The following is a 21,731-nucleotide window of genomic DNA, read 5'->3' as shown; positions in this document are numbered from 1 at the left end:
TATAAAAAAAATATATATCTAAAAAAGTAAATTCTTATACCAAGTCTCTCAGTGTTTACACTCACATTTTGTGATAATCTTTAGCTAATTTAGGTAGTTGAGACCCCATGGACACTGGCCACAGGTTTAGTACAACAGCTTAAGCCATTCAATTAGTTTGCATAGTTGATTAGTCACTGAACAGAGAAAAAGAAATACATTTAAGACCACTACAGCGTGTTGTTTTAGCGTCACTGCTTACAATACCTCTGTTTACAGTATTTATGATACTTCTCATATCTGAACTGCCCCAGACCAGCACCGTGCAGAGCAAATCTGTGAAATAATGAATAGTGAGAGGACAGGTGCACTGCAGAATCAACAAGGCATCACACTGTAACTTTAAGTCATAAACACATGTATTGTACTTTAATGCATCGTATGGTATCTTGATTTCCACAGTCTGCAATAAAAGTCTTACTGATCATGTTGCTCAGCAGATTTTCACACTAATTTTGGCTGTCTTGTTAAAGAATATTAATCATCAAGGGGACAGTTAATTAGACGCCTAATACATCAGGCAAAAGCTCCCTTGAACAGTGTGACAAGAAGAGTCAAACAATACAAAAAGGGGAAAAAAAAAATTCAAAACACAAGCTCATCTAAAGCCTGCATGTAAAATAAAAATGTTAATTTCTGATTAAATTCTGGATGACTGGGAACACACATAAAAAGTGATTCAATCAAAATATGGTATGGAGAAAAATAAAGTCAAGTGCTTCAAACACTCCACGTCAACCTCTTTTCCCCCCCCCCCCAACAGTTTGTTTTGAAAAAGAGAAATATAAAGTGCAGGACACATTCAGATGCAGAAAGAAACTTTCTGCATACAAATAGAGTAAAAGTCTTTGTGGAGAGCTCAGCCCTTTTTTTCCCCCTCCCCTCCATACCGGTGCTTTTTATCGCCTACACAGGTGTAGATCCCAGAATCGTGAACTTTAGCCAAACACACCACTGACAGTCAGCACAGAGCACTTGTATAAAGAAAATGGCGGCTGTGACTCTGCTTCAGATGCTGGGTACAGATGGCAAGCTGGTAAAGAAAATATAAGCTACTTTTACTCTGGACCATCACTGAACCAGAAAAAATAAATACACAAAGCCCATGCAGGCCTAGTAAACCTTTTACGTACTGAAAGATGTGATTTGTACTCTTATCGCCTGTGGGCCAGTTGATATTTGAGGCTTAGATTATGTGAATGCCTGGTTAAAAAAAAAAAAAAATCCCAAGGGAGCATAATTCAGCTGATGAATAATAACCAGCTTAACTGACAAAAAAAAAAAAAAAAAAAAAAAGGTAGTGCCCACTTTACACCTTACATCACCATGCATCTTGCACCCAAATATGGATAATTCACATTTACACTCAACACTATAATTGTCTCAAGTATCCTCATAAAATTGGGCAGACTTTTCCCTTCTAAAACGCATGTTTCCATCGAAAGCTGAGTGCTTTGTGTAATAAATGCGGAGTTAGAATATTGTCTCACATACTAAAAAGCATGCACTATTGTCTTTAGTTCATTATTTGTCTTTGCCTCATGTTAAGCTGATTAAATAAATAAGCAACTGACTATTGTTCCGAAAGGCTGAAGCACAATAAGAGCCAATGCAGCCAAGTGCACAACAACATCTTGTGTTGTTATATGTGGACTGTGCGGAAATTCAAGCAATTTCCCAGTGATTTTGTATTATGACTCTTGTATTATGTGGGCATTATGTATGAATACATGTTCGTCTGCACAGTAGATAAAATCTGTCAAAGATGCATGGTAATAGGAGATGTAAAGGAGGTAGTCTGATTACTTGCACACTTTACTTGCTCCTTTAAGCCTCTCCAGACAACACTAGGAATAGTTTTTAGAAAACCATAGACATTAAAAACCACTCTTGTCCTGCCTTTCAAGAAATGCATAAATGACATGAACTGTAAAAGTGTTCAAATCACAAGACGTAAGCTCCTGTTCTGCATTTGTAAAAGCAGCGTCGTAAGATAATCATTTATTAACTTTCGAATGCTTGTTATACTTCGAGCAATAAGAAAGACCACTCTTTTGCCACCTTTCCTACCCAACAATGGCAACAATCAGGGAATGACACAATAATGTATGACAAAAGCCAAGACAAAAGTAAACCAAACGCTACCATCTTAAAACACCTGTTTTGTCGGTTCTTTTCAGACAACGGAGTCAGCTAACTGACAAGCCACCCACACGTACTGCAATATTCATCCTCTCCTGCTAATGAGCCTATGGGAGGCCTGTGGGATTGTGTGCGCAATTCCTTACATGCAGATCACCCTGCAGGGCGAATCTGACCCGAGGCCTTTTAATGCCTAGATTGTAAAGTCATTCTAGCCTGACAAGTTAACTGCTAGAGAAAACAAATCCAAGTAACCACAACTGGAACACTCATGTTCTCTGTATTCGTTACAGATTCAGACATTATGCCATTAAACACAGATAAACTGCTCTTTGTTCATTAACATACAGCCAGCCGGTTAGCTTTTAGTGAACTAAATTTAAAAAAAAAAAAAAAAGGTATGACAACTGACGAGAAGGGCAGCAAATCTCAGGTCAAGCACTTTCATTCCAGACAAAACCAATGCTTCGCCTTCAGGTAAAAGCAGACATGCTCAGAAGTAACTAATCATGATTGAAATCAAATTGTTCAACAGAACAACCACCTTCTCCCTATTTTACAGTAGTTACTGTAGACACACGATCAGGTAGTTTTAAAATTTTACTTCAAGACACTTTTCCTTAAAAAAAAAAAAAAAAAAGGTAATTTCAGTCATTTTAAACATGGGCCCTATTTTTACATATTTTGTACCTGTTAGTCATTTAGATCCCAAAATATGAAAAATGGGGCCCAGGTTTAAAAATACCAGAATTACCAAATAATAAATGTCAAGCACAGTATAGTAGGCTGTCAGCAGGTTGTACTCTATATAAAACTTTCACCATTACCCAAAATGTACACTTACATACATACAAAGCCACTGACGGTCAGTCATGCTTCTCTCATACTTGACAGGATTCATTTTAAGCAGCTATAACAATACTCATCACATGTCCCCTGACCGAGTCCAACTTCAGTTATTGATTTGGTACCAAAGTATTCTTTGTGTTGTCTGGAGTTTTCTTTTCAATCTGTCAGTTTGTTTTGCGGTCACATAAGGATGTTTCTCTTTTTCAGGAGAACCAGCTTGAATGATATAAGAACTCCCATCTGTAAAACCAGGGTTATGGCACAACACATGCATTTAGCTGGCAAGAGACACTGCAGAAACCAACTCACCAGACGCCAACCACAGTGACTCAATATCGACAACACTGAGAAATGTTTGTCACCAGTGAACCATTATTTCCTGCAGGTTCTCCACTGAAAATTACAGCGTAAAAGATTGATCATGTCTCCTGATATGCACTGGTGTTTTTCAGCCTGGACTGCTGTGTAAAGAGGGCTTAAAACTCAGGTTATTTTAAATGGGGAGACGATGGAGATTGAAGAAAAGCAGGGGCCGAGCCTGCAATTCCTAGGAGGTCTCCATCATGCGCATGTCGTCTGTTTCTGTAGCGTCATCCTTTGTCCACCTCCCTGTGCTTGTCCACAGTCCTGCCTCTATACAGCGCTTCATAGGATACTCTGCCACCTAGTGGAGGGAGAGAGACAGGAGGGTCCAATGACTTATCAAAAACCATTCACAGGTGAGGATTGTCATGCACAAATCAAAAATCTAAATGGTTTAAAAATGGAGCTGGAGAGAGACTCTGGGAGATTAACCTACTGATGCCTAGTTAGAGGATTATAATGGTTATGTAACTGCACTCTGCCTCTTTAAAAGATTTCATGCGCTGATTTGAGCTGAAACTAGAATTTTAATAGTGAATTTTCAAATTTTCCTCTGCAGAGGTTTCAAACTGAAGTGAAGAGAGATGCTATGAGTAGAAAACAGTACAAATCCAAAAGCAGGACAAGGAGAGCCAAGCTTCAGTTTCAACAGGCTTGATCGCATTCCTGGGTGGCCATCTTTCCTCTGGGGGAGAAGGGGAGGTTTCTCTTTTCTCTGGATATGTGTTAAGCTACTCAAGCTGTGGGGCCAAGAGAGGGGAGGAGGCCTCATTCTCTCTCTCTTACAAAAGGCTGCCAAACTACAGAGATCAAGTTTAGTAGAAAAGCCTGTGGAATATGCCCTTTGGCAACTTTCACACTCTACTTCATCTGAATATTGGAATACCTCAGATAAAAATCTCTTTCATGTCTGTTATTAGTTTACAATGCCCTGTATACAAGCCTTTAATATGTATGAGAGTGACAACTCAGAGCTTCAGAGTGTGACCATTCGGTCATATTATTATACATGACATTGTAAACTAATGTGTCACAAAGGCCTTTAATATGTATGAGACTGGCAACTCAGCGCTCCAGAGAGTGCCCATTTGGTCACATGTAACTCCTCTCTTTAAATGGCAATTTTTCCAGTTCACTGGGATACCCAAGCTGCTGACACAATGATAAAGGGGGAAGGGACAAAGAAAGACTGATGGCAGACGTGAGGATATTATTTGTTTCTTTGGACTTGGAAAAGTATACACTAACATGCATACATAGAAATTAAACATTTATTACATGGATAATCATTTTATTTATTTATTTATTTTTTTTTTTAAAAACATAGCCTACATGCTCCCACTTCAGCACCAAAACACCACATGATTATAATTACATCGATTGTCTTAATATTTCAGACAGTCCAGTTGTCTGGGATTAACCTTTGGTTATATACTAACATTCCTATTTCACTACCAGTTGTAACAGTTTCTACATTTATCCAAATAATGACATATAGGGCACAGTAGTATTCATTTCAATGGGCAACATTTTACAGTATATTCAGACTTAATACAAACAAAGTCAGGTAAAACTAAACGTGAGGATGTTCTATCAAGTTTCTGTGTGGCAGAAGTTGGTGTTTCACATTAAGGAAGAAAACAAAAAGGCTGTCTGCATACACGTTTAGCAAGTCTGGGCTCACTGAGGACATCAGCAACATGACGAACTCTAGGTCCTGGTTTGTTGATTTAAAAAAAAAAAAGTTGTTAGTTGCTGTGTCCACAAGTGCAAACTTGCACATTGTTTTCCTAATTCCCATGAATCCTTCCCTGGTGCATTGTAGTGCTGTCCTTATTTATGAAATACGGTATCACACACGTATCTTGAAACTGAACATGAGCAAGCAAACGTGAAAATAGTTATTTGCATATTTTGTGACAATGACATCACTAAAAAAATGAAAAATAAAAAATAGAACATGAGTGCTGAAGTTTTAAAATCCAACTAAAGATGACCCTTACAAGTTCTATAAAAATCAGAGGACTAATATACAACAGCTCAATGGTGCCATCTTACAGCTGCGTGGGGTAACTGCAATAGCCTATGAGTATCAGGGAAAAGGAGAGAAGGAGCGCTTACTGGGGGTAAAGAGTCCAGGGCTTCTTTGGGGTCGAATCTGCAGTTTGCACCAGTGTTCTGTTGTTCAACGTTGTTGGGTGTGTCACCTCTACACTTGACTGCATATTCTTTCACTCTGTGTTTGAAGGCCTCAAGCTCTGTATGGAAAACTTCTAAGTAGACATCTTGTCCGTCCTACACAGCAACAATAATAAGAAAACATGGCGCAAAAGCAAACAACATTTGTCTGAGGGGAGATGAAGATTTCAAATCAGGCAGACAGCCTTGCACTATCCATTACAAAACACTGAAAAATCCAAGACTAAAGCCAAATTTCTAAAATTATTTGCCTTTATATCAGCAGATGTGTGCATCTTACTTTGGCTTTATGGAAGAACTGTCTGAAGCAGCCTCGAGGATCCTGCTGAGAGTTTGAGGCCATCTCCAGGATGAACTGCATGACTACAGCTTGGTGCGCCACCTGCTCCATTAGTGCTTCTTTCTGCAGGACACAAACTATATAATTACTGAATTCTAATACTTAGCATCTATGCAGTACGCACTGTTGTATATAGTGTGTTTACAGCTACTTTGGAGTGTAAACTCTCTGGAGCGTCAGTGTGCATGTTATTTGTGGCAAGGTTTCGGAAGCATCTCACTAAAAATGTTGGATTTCTACAGAGAGGTTAGCACTGACAGCATAATGGTAAATTGTGGCCTTCCAACATCTTCATACTGCATTCATTAAAAATTTGTTTCAAAATAAAAATGTGAAAATTAGGACCCACATATGGGATTAAGAAAGCAGGTGAGGCCATTTCTTTATTTGGAAGTGTAATATTCTCAGTTGGCACCAAGGGAAAAAGGAACAGCTAAACATATCTGACACCTGAATACCTAATGCAAATTAGGATCATAATGAAAGTACACAGAAGTGATCACTGAAGGGAGTTCTTATGTCATTGTGTGTGCAAGCACACTGCCTCACTCTGTTGGACCTCTTAAGTGGCACATCATGAAAACAATGAAAGGATAAGGCTGACATTAGCATCTCATCAGGGGATTTGTTGATAAAAAAGACTAAATAAACTACAATTAATTCATCCACCTTGCAAATACATTCTGTACAGCCACAGCATGTTTTAGCCTCTGTGCCATACAGTTTTGTGCATGAATGTGCTCATATTTTTGGTGAACTGAACGTATCCGTTTGCGACTAATGAACGCGAGTGTCGTTCACGCCCGCAAGAGTTAATGATGCTCACGCACGTTTTACGGCACCCGGCGTGCCACGTTTTGGGTCACAGAATCTGATTAGTCACATATTTTTGAAACACTACATCGAGCTAAAGCATCCGACCAGTCTTGGGAAATATCTGCGAGTGAATGATCACAAGAAATCATTTATTAAAAAAAAAAAAAAAAAAAAAAAAAACAAACAAAAAAAAAAACGAACGACCACGAGCCAACAGCCGCAAAGTTCCTCCACCAAAGTCAAACTCACAGCATTTTGTAAAAAGGAAAAAAACTGAAGAAATTAACTTAGTTCAAAATTGTTAACTATGAACTAGTTCATTTTAATCTGTATGAACTTTGAGATAGCTCTTGTGAAGTGTGAACTTGCACAACAGTGGTGCCATACATGTAGAACTCTCCAAAAACACACGAAAAGCTTACTGATGCATAGGCCTTTCATAGTAAATAAAATGAATGACGGCCGAGTCGTATTTAGCCGCTTCAGTTTCAGGGTCCTGGTATTGTGCATGCTGGCTCACTGTCACGGCTTACAGGACACTTTAATAGAACATCTGTGCTTTTCCTACAATGACAAGTCAAAATCTCTGCTGTGAAAAAGGCCTATTGCAGTCAGTATGGTCAGAGTAGTTTATACCAAAACTACCCCACAACAGCATTTTCAATGTCTGCAGATGTCAGTTCACATGCTCAGGCACGTGGTTCCATGTTTACGCTGCTTTTCTAGTTTGACTAGAAGGGAAGAATGAACTACACAGGCCATGTTCATCATAATGAAGGAATATGCGACCTGCTGCAACTACATGGCTCTTATGTGTTTGGACAGAAATTGAGTTCTCTGCCACAGAGGCATAAACCTTATCAGGCTTTGACTGGTTAGCAGGATAAATTCCTTGTTGGTTTTGTTGTTGAGGTATTGTTGATAATAAAAAAAAGACAGAATAACACCAGCGTTATCCTTTAAGTACATTACCCCTTCTTGCTGTAGTCTCATGCACCAAAGAATTAAGTAGTTGGCCGTTTCCTCACAGATGAGCTGAGGCATGTCTGCGAGGAATCGCTGACTGTCGTCCCATCTCCGCAACATACCTGACAAATAGAGAAGAAAAAAGGCATCAGATTGTTGGCATGGTAAAAGTTGAAAGTAAAGACACGTTCTCTGCAATAATTTAAGAGGCACTTCTGTTACTGTGGCTTAGTGGTAGAGCAGGTCATCAATCCCAGCTTCCCCCAGTTCACATGTCGAAGTGTCCTTGGGCAAGACACTGAACCCCAAATTGCTCCAGAGGGCTGTGCCTTTGGTGTGTGAATGTGATATGTAGTTGCAGCGCTTTGAGTAGTCAGAAAGACTAGAAAGGCGCTATTTAAGTACAGTCCATTTACTTCTATAAAAATGTACATAGAAAGTACTGATAATTTGGATAAAACATCAACTGCAATTGAAACAATTCTATAACTGCCAAGGGCCAGGAGTTGGCTGAAAAACAGTAGGTGGGGTATGCGATTCTGGACAAATCCAATACCATGACAAATACCATGATATAGAGCAAACAACAACACAGCAAGTAATGTAATGTAAGTAAGTAAGTAAGTAATGTAACTAACGTTAGCTAGGTTGTGGGTTAGCAAACTGTCGCTACAGTTGCTGGAGCAACGTTAACAGCCAGAGAAGACGAGACAGTTTCCCAGAGCCAGCAAACCAACCCCAGACAGAGATACTCATAACTCTCCTGCTACTATAGAAAACATCACAACAGCAGCACAGCTTGGCAAACTAGAAAGTAAGCTGAATGTCCACGGGCAAGTCATTTAACGTAATGGTGCTGTGTGGCCCGGTCAAAGCCACTTTATTTAGCATTTACAGAGCCAGGGCTGTGTACAAACACTGGACTTTTCCAGCGCACACACTAAAACGGACAGCTAGTGGACTGTGAGGAGATATTCGCTGAATTTGACAAAAAGACATGTATTGGATTAGAATCACAAACCCCATCTTTAATCATTCGAGTATGCACATGAAAACTAAATAATATGCTCTCTTCTAGTGAAACTGGAGGAGGAATTCAGCCTAAAGCTGCAACAATCTTGAAGCTACAAGTTGAATAGCTAAACGATGACATTTCATTGAACTAAAAAACAAACTACACACAGCCTTTTTTACCATTAATGAGAACGAGACAATTCTTATAAGAAACTTCAGCTTTGGCATCTCACTTACCAAAATGCCTGAGCTCTTGCTCATACTTTTGGAGAAACGTCTTGCACTTGTCCTGATCCATTTCTATAGGTTGATTCTGGACATTGATGATACTCTGGAAAAGAGAGGAGACATTAACTAAATGTTGATGACGTTACTACATGGTCAGTAGACAGTAAGTACACAGTCAAATAAGTAGACACTGTTAATAAACATCAACACAATGTAAATGTTCACTTTAAATCTTCAAAATCAGTCATGATGTTTGCTTAATTTTCCACGTCAGCTTTATGTGTCACAACAGCTTACTTAAACACGAGAAAAAAAAAAAAAAAAAAAAAAAAAAAGCAGTTTGCACGCTTACCTTATCAAAAACATCCCAACTTCCGACAGCTCCGAGCACAGGACTGCGGCTGGGCTCATGACCTCCCAGCATGCTCTCCTTGCGGCGCCACTCCTCCTCGGTGTGTGTGAGTTCTGTGGGGCAGGTCAGAGTCCGAGCACGTTCCTGCTCCAGGGACTCGGAGCTGTGGACGCCAAGAGAACATAGCTGATCCTGGGCCTCAGCCAGTCTCCAGCTGGAGACGATAGAGGCCTTCACACAGCGCTGCTGGCTCTGGCACAGTGAAGCCATGGCACAATCACAAAGGTGTGATGATGGTGACTGGTGTGAGGTAAATGGAAGAAAGATTAGGATATGAGAGAAATGGAACATACTGTCAGTGACTCAAGTCAAATTAACAGTAAATCCTTGTAACATACATTTATTACATACACAATGATTGAGTGTTATTGTGCTTTGAACAAATCAGGGCAGGGAACTAATATTTCCTGTCTACCTACCACAGTGGTTGGTACGACCAGACGGTAAAAGCACTTTGATGTTTAAATCTAGACTGATGGAAAGTTAGCACTGCCTTGTCCGACAACCTGAGGATGCTCTCCTTTGCAAAGGGGACAAAGCTTTACAAGAAGAATAGAGGAAAGTGTGTACATCTAACAAAATAATGATAATGAACACAAAAGAACTTTAACAGGTGCTACTGGATCAAAATTGTTTTAAATTTGTAAATTAGAGCATACATTTGCATATGCAACAATCCTGCAGTAGTGAATTTCAATTTGTTTAAACATAATCTGTCAACTCCAAGTTTAAACTGAACTTGCAAACAACATCCTTTGGAGGAGAGAGGAATTAAATTTCCTCCCCAAGTTTTCTGTTTAGTTTTAATACATCTTTTTCCACAGAATGATTGGCTCTACTAGGAGTGAACAGCTGACACCTACTAACTGCCTGCTCACTCTGAATCACACACTAAATGTAGGCCATTGGCTTTTAAGCTTTCATGACCACAACCACGCTGTATTTGGTACAGGGTGGGGCTAGAGGGCTAAAAATAAAGAAATGCTTGTTTCCATCTTACCCATGGCTAGCCAAACAGCCAAATGCCTTTTCTAGTCATCAGCAGACATCACACACAGCTGTGGGTGTCTGAGAATATCGAGGACCTGGGGGAATGGGAAAGTGAGCTGCTGCTGCTTCATGTCTTGTTGTGGCCTCTGATCTCACCATCCCACATATGGATGGTCTCAGGACAGGTTGTGGCAAATAGCTAGCTTGACTGCGCAACTGTGGGTTTGCACCAGGTTAGCATTCCCTCTAGCATGCAGCCTGGTCACTGATGTTTTGCCCTATAAAGAGTTGTTGGCTAAATGTGATGGCAGCTGCTCCCTCTAAGCTAACTGATAAGACACGATGGTGAAGGTAGAATGTAACACTATTGAAAAACAGACACTAGCCCACACGTTGATAGCTAACGTTAACTGTCAAGTAATTGAACTTGGCATAATGATGATCCCCAAACAGGCTTCGCTAGTTAGCATGTTTTTAATACCGTTCCATTACCTCTGTGATGAAGATATACGTCTTCAGCCAACAACCCGACTTCTAGCATGAACTAATTACCTGCTGGTGAGGATAAACACCACTGGAGCCCATGGCTGTTGAAGCTGGGTCACTGCTAGACTGTTCATCGCGGTAAATTGAAGCTCCGTTGCCCAGCCACTCCATCGCTGCTAAGCAACTAGCTGGATAGCTCTGATGTGGGATACGCTAGCTAATGCTAGCCTTGTTGGAAGAATTAGAGACAGTGTTGCTCTCTATGATCAGCTGTCTGCCACAGTTATGTTTGCTCTAAATGCCAGCCTGAGAAGTCAGCAGAGCCGACTGGGGAATATGATGCACCACGACGGAAAGTTCAGCTCCTGTCAATAACAACATTAGCTACAATAACAACAGCCACTAGCTGTTTTAAGTAGCCAGGCTGCGTCATTTTAAGGGGTGACACGCAGAGCACGTGGTAAACAACTTGGCCCACGTGACACGGTCTCCAGTATTTCTGTTGAATTCTAGTCACTTCTGTAAAGAAGTGGCACAGTCTAGCTCTGTAGTTAAATGTAAAGACATTAAAAAATATGGAAACATTCACAATATAATTAAAAAATAACTGTTAAACTGGACCGATTTGGATGGGATTAGGGTACTAATTGAACAAATACTGTAAATATATTATATATAGATGTGGCCACAATGATTTCTTTGATACAGTAAACATTTGAACTTTTATTAGGTTGGGAATACCTATAAGTGAAATGGGTACGGCCACTATTTTATAGGCCTTTCTGGGTTGGATCTGAACTGAATACCTGATTGTATTCTGATTATTAAAAATAATACATATGTTTAATTTAAATAAAGGTTAGACTCATATAGATATAGATAGATACCTTATTTATCCCCAGGGGAAAATCCTATTCAAAATAAGTTTACTCATATGTTATGTGTATGTACCTATATGAGCCTGGATATACAGTATAACATAACAAATATTAGTCTTTTACATGCAAAATAGTTATAGAAAATCATGGGTAGACTGGTGTACGGTGGTTTTAAGAACTGTCTCTATGTTTACCTTTACAATGCACTTCAAAGATAAATGACTGTTTTGAAGTCATTGTGTAGGGCTTGTTTATATTACAGGGCATATACTGTAAATGTGGCCACCTAAGGGAACCCAGATGACTATTATGATACTGGTTTAAGTATGCAATTTTTATTGTGTTTTTTTTTTAAACCATGTACTTTTTTTAAACTGTTCTTTCAATGATGTTACAATATTCGGCTTATGTGGAAAAACTCATCAAATACAAATTTGTTGGGGGAAATAACTAAATATGTTTGTTTTTTTTTAAAAAACGTCCCCTGCTCTGCCTTCCCTAACCAAAAGGTGGCAGTAGCACACTTTCAACCTGTATGATAGCCTCCACTGAAAACCAATCAGTAGATGAAGAATAAAAACAAGTTTGTTTGCCCTACTTTTAGTATTACAGGCAGCTTTACCTACAGTGGTTATCGCTCCCGATAAACTCCATCAATCAAATATCTGACATTTAGATATTTATGTTTTGCCGTTAGAGTGATGTTATGACATGGTTAAGGGGTTGCGGTCTGTAAATCCTGACGAACAAAGCCTGGTTTGTGTATAGTGTGAGGACAAGGTCTGCCTGGGACGTTTACGCAGGGCAAAATAGCTATGCGTAATTTGGTCGACTAGTATATACAAACTAACCTGATGTAACTAGCTAGGTAGGTACTATAACTTCTACCTGACGATAGCTAACTGGAAGAAAGTACCACATGGTGAGTTCATTCGCATTGATAACGTAACCTTACATTAGTGTAATTAAATATATTTCGCTTGTTGACACACTAAAAAAGAAAGTCTACTGTATTTGAGCTCAACATGACAACATAGCACAAAGGTTTGAGCTAGCTAGCCCAAAGTGAGTCACGAGCTAACCAGGTACAATCACTGGCGAAACTACAAACACTGTTGTGGCTTTTAGTTGGCTGAGAAACACTCGAGCAACTATGAAATTAACACACGCACGGGTGTCATTAGAGTCTGTGCTTGATTTGTCTAGGCCAGACAACCTAATGTTTGCTAACACAAAGTGTGAAATTAAGCAATGAGGAAGTAGGATTTATTTTATATCCACTAGGTGGGGATAGAAGATAATAAAAAGACATGACTACAGGTGCCGTGTCTCTCTTCTCTTCCTCCTTCATCCCCTGAAAAAGTGTTGTTGTCTGGACAGTACTGAATGCTAAAGCCCGCCTCTGGAAGCTGCAGACATTCAGATAGGGAGAAACAACCAGACTTCAGGCCTAAAAAAACATCCTCAGCCTGAAATCAAGTCTCAGCCAGCTGGCATCTTGCCCTTTCTCAGGCTGCTGTTCCCACAGGTTTCTGTGTGTGTGTGTGTGTGTGTGTGTGTGTGTGTGTGTGTGTGTGCAGGAATGATAATATCAGCAAAACTGGTTCATAATCATAAGGTGCTGAACAGTTTCCCTTAATGTTGTTGTTTTAAACTGCTGGATGTATGACATTTTTTCACTTTCTTTTGTTTTGATTTTCAATTCAGTTTTTTTTCTCAGTTTTTTGGCACAGTGACATCTTTCAAGAGACTGCAAAGTTGTTGCCCAATATAAATGAGAGCAAATGCATAAGCTAACAAGCTGTAAGTAGGGTATCTATCTTGGCCTATTAGCTATTATTAGTTCAGTTGCTTTACCATATTACTGTATGTGGTACATAATTACATATTTAGCAAATAAGTGTCTCTACATTTATTTTGTGACAGTAATATATTCAAGCAATTGTGGTTGAGACGTTCTATTTATAGTACTGTGATTTTCTGTGTGCCTCCCTCAACAGAGTGACAGCAGCACACCATCTTGTGGACAGAAATGAGCCATACTACTCCGAAGGCAGTGGGTGTGTATCACAGTTTTACAACACACAGTTCTCTTTCAATATTTAATATAGAAACAACACACATGATGGTTAACTGTAGTGTGATGCTGGGTATATAGACTCCAAAGGTACAAGGCATAGCTGAGTAATATCTGCAGTGAAATGTACATTACCTCTGATGTCATGAATGTCAGGTAACAAAGCTTTTATGCAGTGGTTATAAGGCACATGTGTTCACGTACATTTTCTTCAAACAATTTAACATCTGAAGAAAAACAATTCAGGAGAAAACAAAATGAGTTAACTCGGTTTATCACAGTAATCAACATAACAATCAGTAAAGCAACACTATAGGCATAACAGGCTGGTTTGATAGAGTTTTGGCCAACAGGTTGTTGTCTTTTGATAGATAAAATTTTAAATCCCAACTAACCGTCCCCAGCACTTGTTCACCTACAACATTTTTTTAAAGGTATTCCCTATTGTAGTGTAGATAATTGTGTTGCCACTGTGTAGTTACTAACTTTGACTCATCTCTGATTTGTAGCTTTGTTTATGTATGTTTCCTGGCAACATTAGTTTGCAGAACACAGAGAGCTCATGGGGTTTAAAATCATATTAGCATTATCATTCTTTTTTCACTGTAGAGCCTCTCGGCATATGTCAGTCCACATTTGGATGGAAACCAAGTTGTAGCGGGTCTATTCTGGATTCATTAACATGCAAACACTGCTTTAAAATATTCCTCATTTTCAAGATTCTGTAATAGCACCTGTTGAAAGGTTTTTCCAGTACCTACAACAAAATACAAAAGGAGAGAAGTACTTGTAGAGGAATGTTGTGGCATCCTTCCAGTGGAGTTGAGCCACTTGCACAACCTCTGCCAAGTCACACTGAAGCTGTTCTGGTGGCTGTAGTGACACCAAATGCCCAATTTAGACACTTGATCTTTGTGTTTCCTTTATTTTGGCAGCTGCCTGGCAACAGGCAGTTAGAACTGCCTGTGGATTTAACCTCTGTCTAATTTTACTGAAATTTAAGTGTGACTTCTATTGTTTTGTAAGAGTGGGAGATTAGGGTCATATTACTTTAAAATTCACTTAGTGAATATGAAGTATTTTCTCATATTTCAAATGATCTTGTGTCAAATAAAGAAGAAAAAAACACCCCTCCCAGAGGTGAAGGAGTGCTGTATGTGTGGCCGACTGTCCGTGTATTTGTATGTGGTGATGGAGGTCATTATGTTGTAATGAATGGGGAGCCTCCAGCTCTGTCATTCACCCACAAGCCAAGACTATAAAGAAGCTACATGCTCCACATTCCTCTCCTCTTCTCTCCTCTCCTCTCCTCTCCTCACACAAACAGTGAGACTGAAGTAAAGTGGGGTGTGCTGTTTGTGTTTTAGTGAGTCCCTGTGCACGTAAGCATGTTCGTCAGTGGGATGAATGGGCTGGAGTGGGGTGTATAACAGCAGAGAACCACGGAAAACAGCAAAGGAAACTCTGTAGCTATTCAAATGCTTGAAATTAAAGGATCTTTCAGTGGACCGTAGCAGTGTTTTGTACGTCTTAGGCCATTTACTACATATTCAGTCTACTTTGCTGTTGACCGTTTTCCATAGCGTTCTGTAATCTTGCTGTCAAAGCTGTGGCATCATGGTGAGGTACTGAAGTGTAGGTTAATTTGAAAAGCCTGTGCTGCATTACCATGCAACAATTAAGCCTCTTTTACAAAAATAAAAGCAGGTATTATATCCATTAAGATTGGTTAAATACAGTTTATCAAGCAACTTCTAAGTAACTGGAAATATATTTTCATATCAAGTGGAAATTATTTAAAACCACTGATTGTCTGGAAGATAGGAAATACATTTACAAAAATCTATTGTATACTTTGGAAAGTGACTGACACTAATGTAGAGCATACTGATTTGTACTAAATGGGCCAGAACATGCAAAAAGGCTGGCATAGCACGACTGGCATTTTCTAAAATAAAAACACTGAACCAAGTCACAGGCTCAGGCAGGTAAAGTTCATGTTTAAGAGACAAAAAGTGTAAGGCCAGGAGAGATACAGTAAAGAAAGAGGCCAACACAGAGAGTGGGAGAGACCTTTTGGTCTGCTTTCCCAGGCTATGCATCAGGAAGGTTGTATTTTTTACACCATGACCACCGCATAGCCCTTTCCTGGGGAAATCCGAGACAAAACCGAGAGAGGCTGCTGCAGTGAGGGAGCAGAGAACAGGAAAGCTAGCCCTGGGAAAGGGGGGGCAGGTATGGTAGAGCCCACACAGCATGAGCGACAGAGAAAGAAGCTGGAGCTTTTGAGAAGACTCAGTGGAACACACGCACAGGCAGATAGACACAAAACGTGAAACACACATGCATGCTTACATGTCTTGTTTCTAGGTCCTTTTACCCACCATGGCCTTCCAAAAAATGTGCCCTGAGAGTTTTCTTTAGAGTATTTTGGCTGCACATTCAGCTGGAATGCAGAGCTAATGTCGGGTTCCTCTACTATCCAACCAACCTCAGCTGTTAATCCGATGTTATGGCTGCTCTGCCATGCCTGTTAAAGAAATAATATTTGACGTTATGGCTACTCAGCTATGCCTGTTTTAACAAACAATATTTCCAGTATATCGCATTACCTATAAGCTAAGATTTAGGTTGGACACAAAACAAGGTATTTCAAGACTGTTTGGCAACAAATTTGACCTTTTATTAACATGACTAGTACTTAGTAGCAAGGGCAAATCAGCATTGCGGTTTTCAGAATAGTCTTTATGACCTGTGCCAAACTTATATTTGTATAGCAAGGTAAAGGCCATTGTAGCCAGGCAACATTGTTTGGAAGAGTTGATAAACAGCATTTGCCCAGGCATGTAATTGTGCTAACTGGGAAAAAAAACACTAAATGGCTTGTCATTGGAGGCTTCAGTAGAAAAATGAAATGGGTTGTAATTGTTGGCAAAATGACTCACTTGTATAGCCTCTGCATATTTTTTTTATGAATTACAGCCTTAAGAACTAGATGTAGAGGATTTGCATCTTGCAATTTGTTTCCCAAATCAGAACTTTTTATTTTAAGGCCCAAAAGACCCAAATAGAAAGCCATCAGGTGCCTCATATATTTAAAAAAAAAAAAAGCAAATAGGTTTGATTCCTTGACAGGTTGATAGAGGTCAAAGGTCAGAGTGAAACCCCACCTCATCTATGCATGTGTGATCCCCCCCAGGTCTTGACCCTGCCGTGCTGAGAGACAAACTCTTCGAGCTATGGAACCGGAAAGATCTGCAGACGGTGAGAGAACTTTCACAGCGTGTGTCAATTCCACACATGCAATGTTGAGTGTGTGTGTGTGTTTACAAAGGTAGAGAGATGGAGTCTTTGTGTGTCTGCAAGAAGCACTTGCAGGAAGGAACATGAGGAGGAGAGAGAGCATGGATACGGCATGTTTAAATGAAGTTCACCAGTGTGTTTGTGTGTGTGTGTGTTAATGAGGAAACCAGAGTGTCTGTCAGTAGGAAGGAAGGAAGGAATTTGCGTTGCACTGAATGAACTTGAGATCTGTGTGACGAGGATATTGAGTGGATGACATCTGTTTTGCAAATTAAGACACAGTGCAAAGCATTCTCACACAGATATTATTTTCTTGTGTAGGAAGTTTCTAATGCCAGAGTTTGCATTCTTTAGCTGAGACCTAAAATGTGTCATACGTCTCTGTTTCTGCCTGGCTCAAGGGGGAAAGTTAACTGTGTTTCTGCTTTTCTGCTTGTCAGATACCTAATTTTACCAGCAACTTTGACTCATTTACTAGAAACAATTTAGAAAACATGTAATATTTATTGCAAATGTTCTATAGCAGGTTTTTAAATTTCAAAGGGGTAACTCTCCCCTCTATAATCACTAAATAATTTTGATAAATTCAGAATTTGCACACAAATCATATGTAAATAATGGTGAAGAAGCAATCTTTAGTTTCAAACTAAAACAACTGTGTCTATGAGATTCTCTTGAACATGACCTATAGCCTGCAAAGGTTGTGTGTAATTGTCAATGAATTCTGTGTGGCTATAATATCAATGATGCACATAGCGTTCACATTTGAATGAATCTACCTGAAAATAAGATTAAAAAGACTATTAAGCTGTAATGTTTTATACCTTCACCTTTTCCTCTCTAAGATTTTAGTTTTAATTCACACCCCCGATTCCCTCTTTCTCCCCCCACAGCTACATTTTGCAGCCTTCCAGGGATTTTCAAAGCTGTCAGAGCCTCTGGAGGCCTTACTAACAATCCTGGAGAGCTGTCCAGGCAAACAGAAGGGTCGGAGCCACACCCTCGGCCATCACATCCTCATGGAATTCCAAACATGGATGAAAGAACATCCTAAGGTAGATGCGGTTCAGCAAACAAACTTTTTTAAACTAAAGAAATATACTACAGAGTTACAGTTCCATCAGTTTTAGACCTGTACCTCTGGACACTTCAGCACTTCTACAGTTCCAGTCCAACCTGCTTCACCTTTAGCAGTTTTACAGTTTAGCACACATGCCGATGTGCACCATCTCTAGGCAGAAAAACAAATGTTCCCACTTGCAGACAATGAGTTTTACAGGTATCTTTTTTTAATATGTAGCTTAAAGAGCATATACAATGTTTGTGTGCATATTGAAATAATAATTAGCTTAATATGTATAATTTATTAAACTGTCATCTTTGTAAGCTGACAGAAGACATACATCATACTGTATTATATGTGTATATATCCTAAACTTCCCTGTAGTCATTATTGTGACTTCACAGAATTCAGACTTGTGCCATGGGCGAAGAGGTATAAAAATGTTATGTTGTTGGTTTTGTTTAGCAGCCTGACTGCTTGGGGGGGAAAAAACTGTTCATCATTCTGGCAGTCCTTGCTCAGATAGACCTGTATCTTCTTCCTGAGGGCAGAAGGTCAAACAAGTGATGAGCTGGATGTGATTAGTCTCTGATGGTACTGTGAGATTGGCGCAGGCAGCAGGAGGTGTAGATGGTGATAATGTCTGGTAACTGGACCCAGATGATTTTCCCAGCAGTCTTTACTACTCTCTGAGTAGCTTGCTGCTCCGCCTTCATGCAACTGGTGAACCACACTGACACGCAGGATGTCAGCACACTTTGGCACAGTGGTAAAAATTAACCAGAAGCTTAGGTTTGCTTTCCACAGTTAAAAGCCAGTTTCATGAGGTGCCTCTAAAAGACAAAACTGGAGCATGTGGATCATCTGAGCTATTCCTGTATATTGTACATTTTTTATCGCTGACCTCCTGATGAGCCACCTTCGTGGCCACACACGTATTACCATTACCACTACCACCACGACAGCAAGATGAGTTCCGATACAATCCATATCAGCAACAATTATTACTTTATTTTCCAGGCTCTTCTTTTTTCTATTCTTCATGTTTTCAATCTCAGTATAAAGCAAACTAGAGATTAGTTTGCTTTAAATTAAAAACTTTTTTTTTTTTTTAGATATTGTTTGTTTATATATTTTTTTGGTTCGTCGTCATTTGTGTCCCTCCACCAGGTTACTCTGAGCTCACTCTTAGAGCCGCAAGCAACGGCACTCCAGGGACGGGCTCTGAGCTTACTAACAGATACCCAGCCCAGCTTTGTAGACATTCTCATAAACATCTACCAACTCAATTCCCTGGATCCGGCCATTCTCCGACTGCACATTGTGAGGTTGCAGGCTCTTAACTGCTACAAAGAGGTGAGCACCTCATTTGATGTTAACATAATTTTTATGGCAGACAAAAAAATTTGATTTAGCAAAAGATCTGTTTCTGTTTTGTCACTGTTTTACACTTTCTGTTCTTCACAGGCAGCAGTACTCAGCATAAAGCTGAAGTTACAGAAAGAACTGAATATGGAGGAGGTGAGACAAAACATTTTCAGCAGACGTGTCTGTGTAATCTTTTGAGCATGTTTATTAATAAGCAGTGAATACGTAAGCATACTTAAGATGTGTTAGATCTGAACTTTTCAAAATGGCCTCACTAAAATCTCTAACCAATCATCTCCAATCTTCTTCTACAGATGTGTGTACCGCTAATCTTGCAGAATAAGTTGCCATTGGCAGAGAGCTTTGTCACAGGCCACAATCATCTAGAACAACGACTGGTCAGACTGCTAGACTCATGGTGCCACCCCAGCTTCAGTGTGGAAGAGATAAGCAAGTATGGAGCATGTGTGAACGTATGGGAACCTATGTATGTAGGCATCAGTGTGCCGCTGTATGAACTCATATGGTTGTGTTGTGTTTCCGCAGGCGATTCCCTCGCCTCTCTCTTTCCAAACAGTGCATGGGCCAGATCCAGCCCAAAATGCTCACCAAACAAGTCTTTCGACTCATGGAGAAATTCATCATTGACCAAGGTGTGTGACTGGGCATGTGTGTAGTTGTTCATATAGGGGTGTACATGTCAGGGAGAAATGATTTGATCATCTTTTTGACACAGGATTGTGCCCCAATGCTCTGCACAAGAGGAGATTGGACTCTATGCGTTTCCTCATGTACAAGAGGTTTGTGGAGGTAAGTGATGCAGCAGGCTTTCTATAAGTGTCATAATATATACCAGGTATTCAAGCAGGCTACTCAACAGTGACTTGCATTTTTTTAGCTAGTCTGAAATGAATGGCAATAATAATAGTAACATCTTTGAGACATCCTTTCTTGTGTGGTGTCCAGAATAAACACTTTTCACACTTTCTTTATCACATGTTTATAGTTGGCAGCTGAATTGTTTGTACTTATATAATATTTTAGTGCTTAAGACCATCTTCAACAAATATATTGATTACATTACTTTAATCCACCTTCTTAATTTATTTGTGATTTGTCAATTAGTCGATTAACAGAAAATTAATCGGCAGCTATTTTGATAATCGATTAATCCTTTAACGCCAGGGACACACAGGAGGTGGAAGCACCACGAAGTGCCACGGAAGGTCATTTCTCCTGCGAGCAGTAGCCTGGCTGTTCAGACAAGAAGCGCATTTCTCCGCACCGATCAACAAGCGATTCTTCTCCTCTGCTCTTTTCTAATCACAATAAAGAGCTGATCTTTATAATAACCTCATGAATTTATAACTTAAAGCTATGTGTTTCTGTGGGCCGTCGCTTTCTTCTGCAACAATGAAATTAATAGGATCGCCTTGTGTGATGATCTGCGGGGAGGGGCACACAGACGAGCAGACACACAGAACTGCTGGGACGAGTGATGGCAATTTTGATTAATATTTATTTCAGCAACACCACACTTTGAAAAGGGCAATATCTGAGTCAGATTACGCAGTTACAGAATTAATTAATAATACTCATTTTGTATTTTTCTGTATTTCACCCTCTATTTTCTTTTAGAAAAGCATGACAGAGGAGAACTGGAGTGACCATGTACAGGTAGGTGTTGCTTGTAGGTGTGTATGCATATGACAGTGTGTAGAGATATGCTGTACTCTGTATATATATTAGTATCAATATGATATGCAGGATGTGTGATTTAATTTTTTTTGTGTATGTGTATTATGTATGTATAGTACGTAGTGGCAGATGACCTTGAGCTACAGATCCAATTGGTAGAGATGTTGGTGAAGTACTGTGGTCTTCAGAAAGCCTCTCAGTGGTCACTGAGATACAACATCCCCAGAAATCGACTTCCCTGTGGGGTATGGGAAACGCAGCAGAGTCTACCGCCTGATCTACAGTGAGTCGGCCAAAATATGCATAAATATATCTTATTATACAACTTGTGGTATGCACAGGCTGTACTTCTTTATATAAGGAGGAACAGTTGCAACCTGGAGCCTAAGTTTTGTTCACCACATCCCCTTCTCATAGAGTCTGAAACAGAATTACTTTGATGAGTCTTTAGTGTTTTTCTTTTTTTTTTCTCATTGTTGCCTCTTTTTTAATGTGCACAC

The 21,731-nt window shown here is 39.7% G+C and overlaps 2 protein-coding genes across 5 annotated transcripts in view; one reads left to right on the top strand and one right to left on the bottom strand.

Moving 5' to 3' along the window:
- Window positions 1-380: 380 nt before the first annotated feature.
- Window positions 381-11,287, bottom strand: cdc37l1 (cell division cycle 37-like 1). 4 transcript variants are annotated; one of them, XM_044174632.1, is made up of 7 exons: window positions 10,911-11,287; window positions 9,309-9,608; window positions 8,966-9,059; window positions 7,721-7,836; window positions 5,873-5,995; window positions 5,515-5,688; window positions 381-3,694 (listed from the first exon to the last, which is right to left on the bottom strand). In XM_044174632.1, exons 1-7 carry the CDS (start codon window positions 11,013-11,015, stop codon window positions 3,578-3,580), a joined length of 1,029 nt encoding a protein of 342 aa, XP_044030567.1. In that variant the 5' UTR covers window positions 11,016-11,287; the 3' UTR covers window positions 381-3,577. The 4 variants fall into 4 exon arrangements, with proteins under 4 accessions (XP_044030567.1, XP_044030566.1, XP_044030569.1 ...); XM_044174631.1 differs by lacking the exon at window positions 381-3,694 and adding an exon at window positions 4,662-5,110; XM_044174634.1 differs by lacking the exons at window positions 381-3,694; window positions 10,911-11,287 and adding exons at window positions 4,662-5,110; window positions 9,788-9,897.
- A 1,004-nt stretch (window positions 11,288-12,291) lies between these two features.
- Window positions 12,292-21,731, top strand: part of exd3 (exonuclease 3'-5' domain containing 3) — a 41,788-nt gene continuing 32,348 nt past the window's right edge. The window contains 11 exon segments of the mRNA XM_044173917.1: window positions 12,292-12,644; window positions 13,723-13,782; window positions 16,999-17,063; window positions 17,996-18,157; window positions 19,336-19,521; window positions 19,633-19,686; window positions 19,848-19,987; window positions 20,080-20,186; window positions 20,270-20,343; window positions 21,172-21,210; window positions 21,348-21,514. Of these exon segments, the coding sequence (XP_044029852.1) occupies window positions 13,755-13,782; window positions 16,999-17,063; window positions 17,996-18,157; window positions 19,336-19,521; window positions 19,633-19,686; window positions 19,848-19,987; window positions 20,080-20,186; window positions 20,270-20,343; window positions 21,172-21,210; window positions 21,348-21,514 (1,022 nt within the window). The 5' untranslated portion in view covers window positions 12,292-12,644; window positions 13,723-13,754.

This window comes from Siniperca chuatsi, linkage group LG18, assembly GCF_020085105.1.
Source record: "Siniperca chuatsi isolate FFG_IHB_CAS linkage group LG18, ASM2008510v1, whole genome shotgun sequence".
NCBI lineage: Eukaryota > Metazoa > Chordata > Actinopteri > Centrarchiformes > Sinipercidae > Siniperca > Siniperca chuatsi.
The sequence above is the reverse complement of the archived record's forward strand: the minus strand, read 5'-3'. Positions and strand labels throughout refer to the sequence as shown.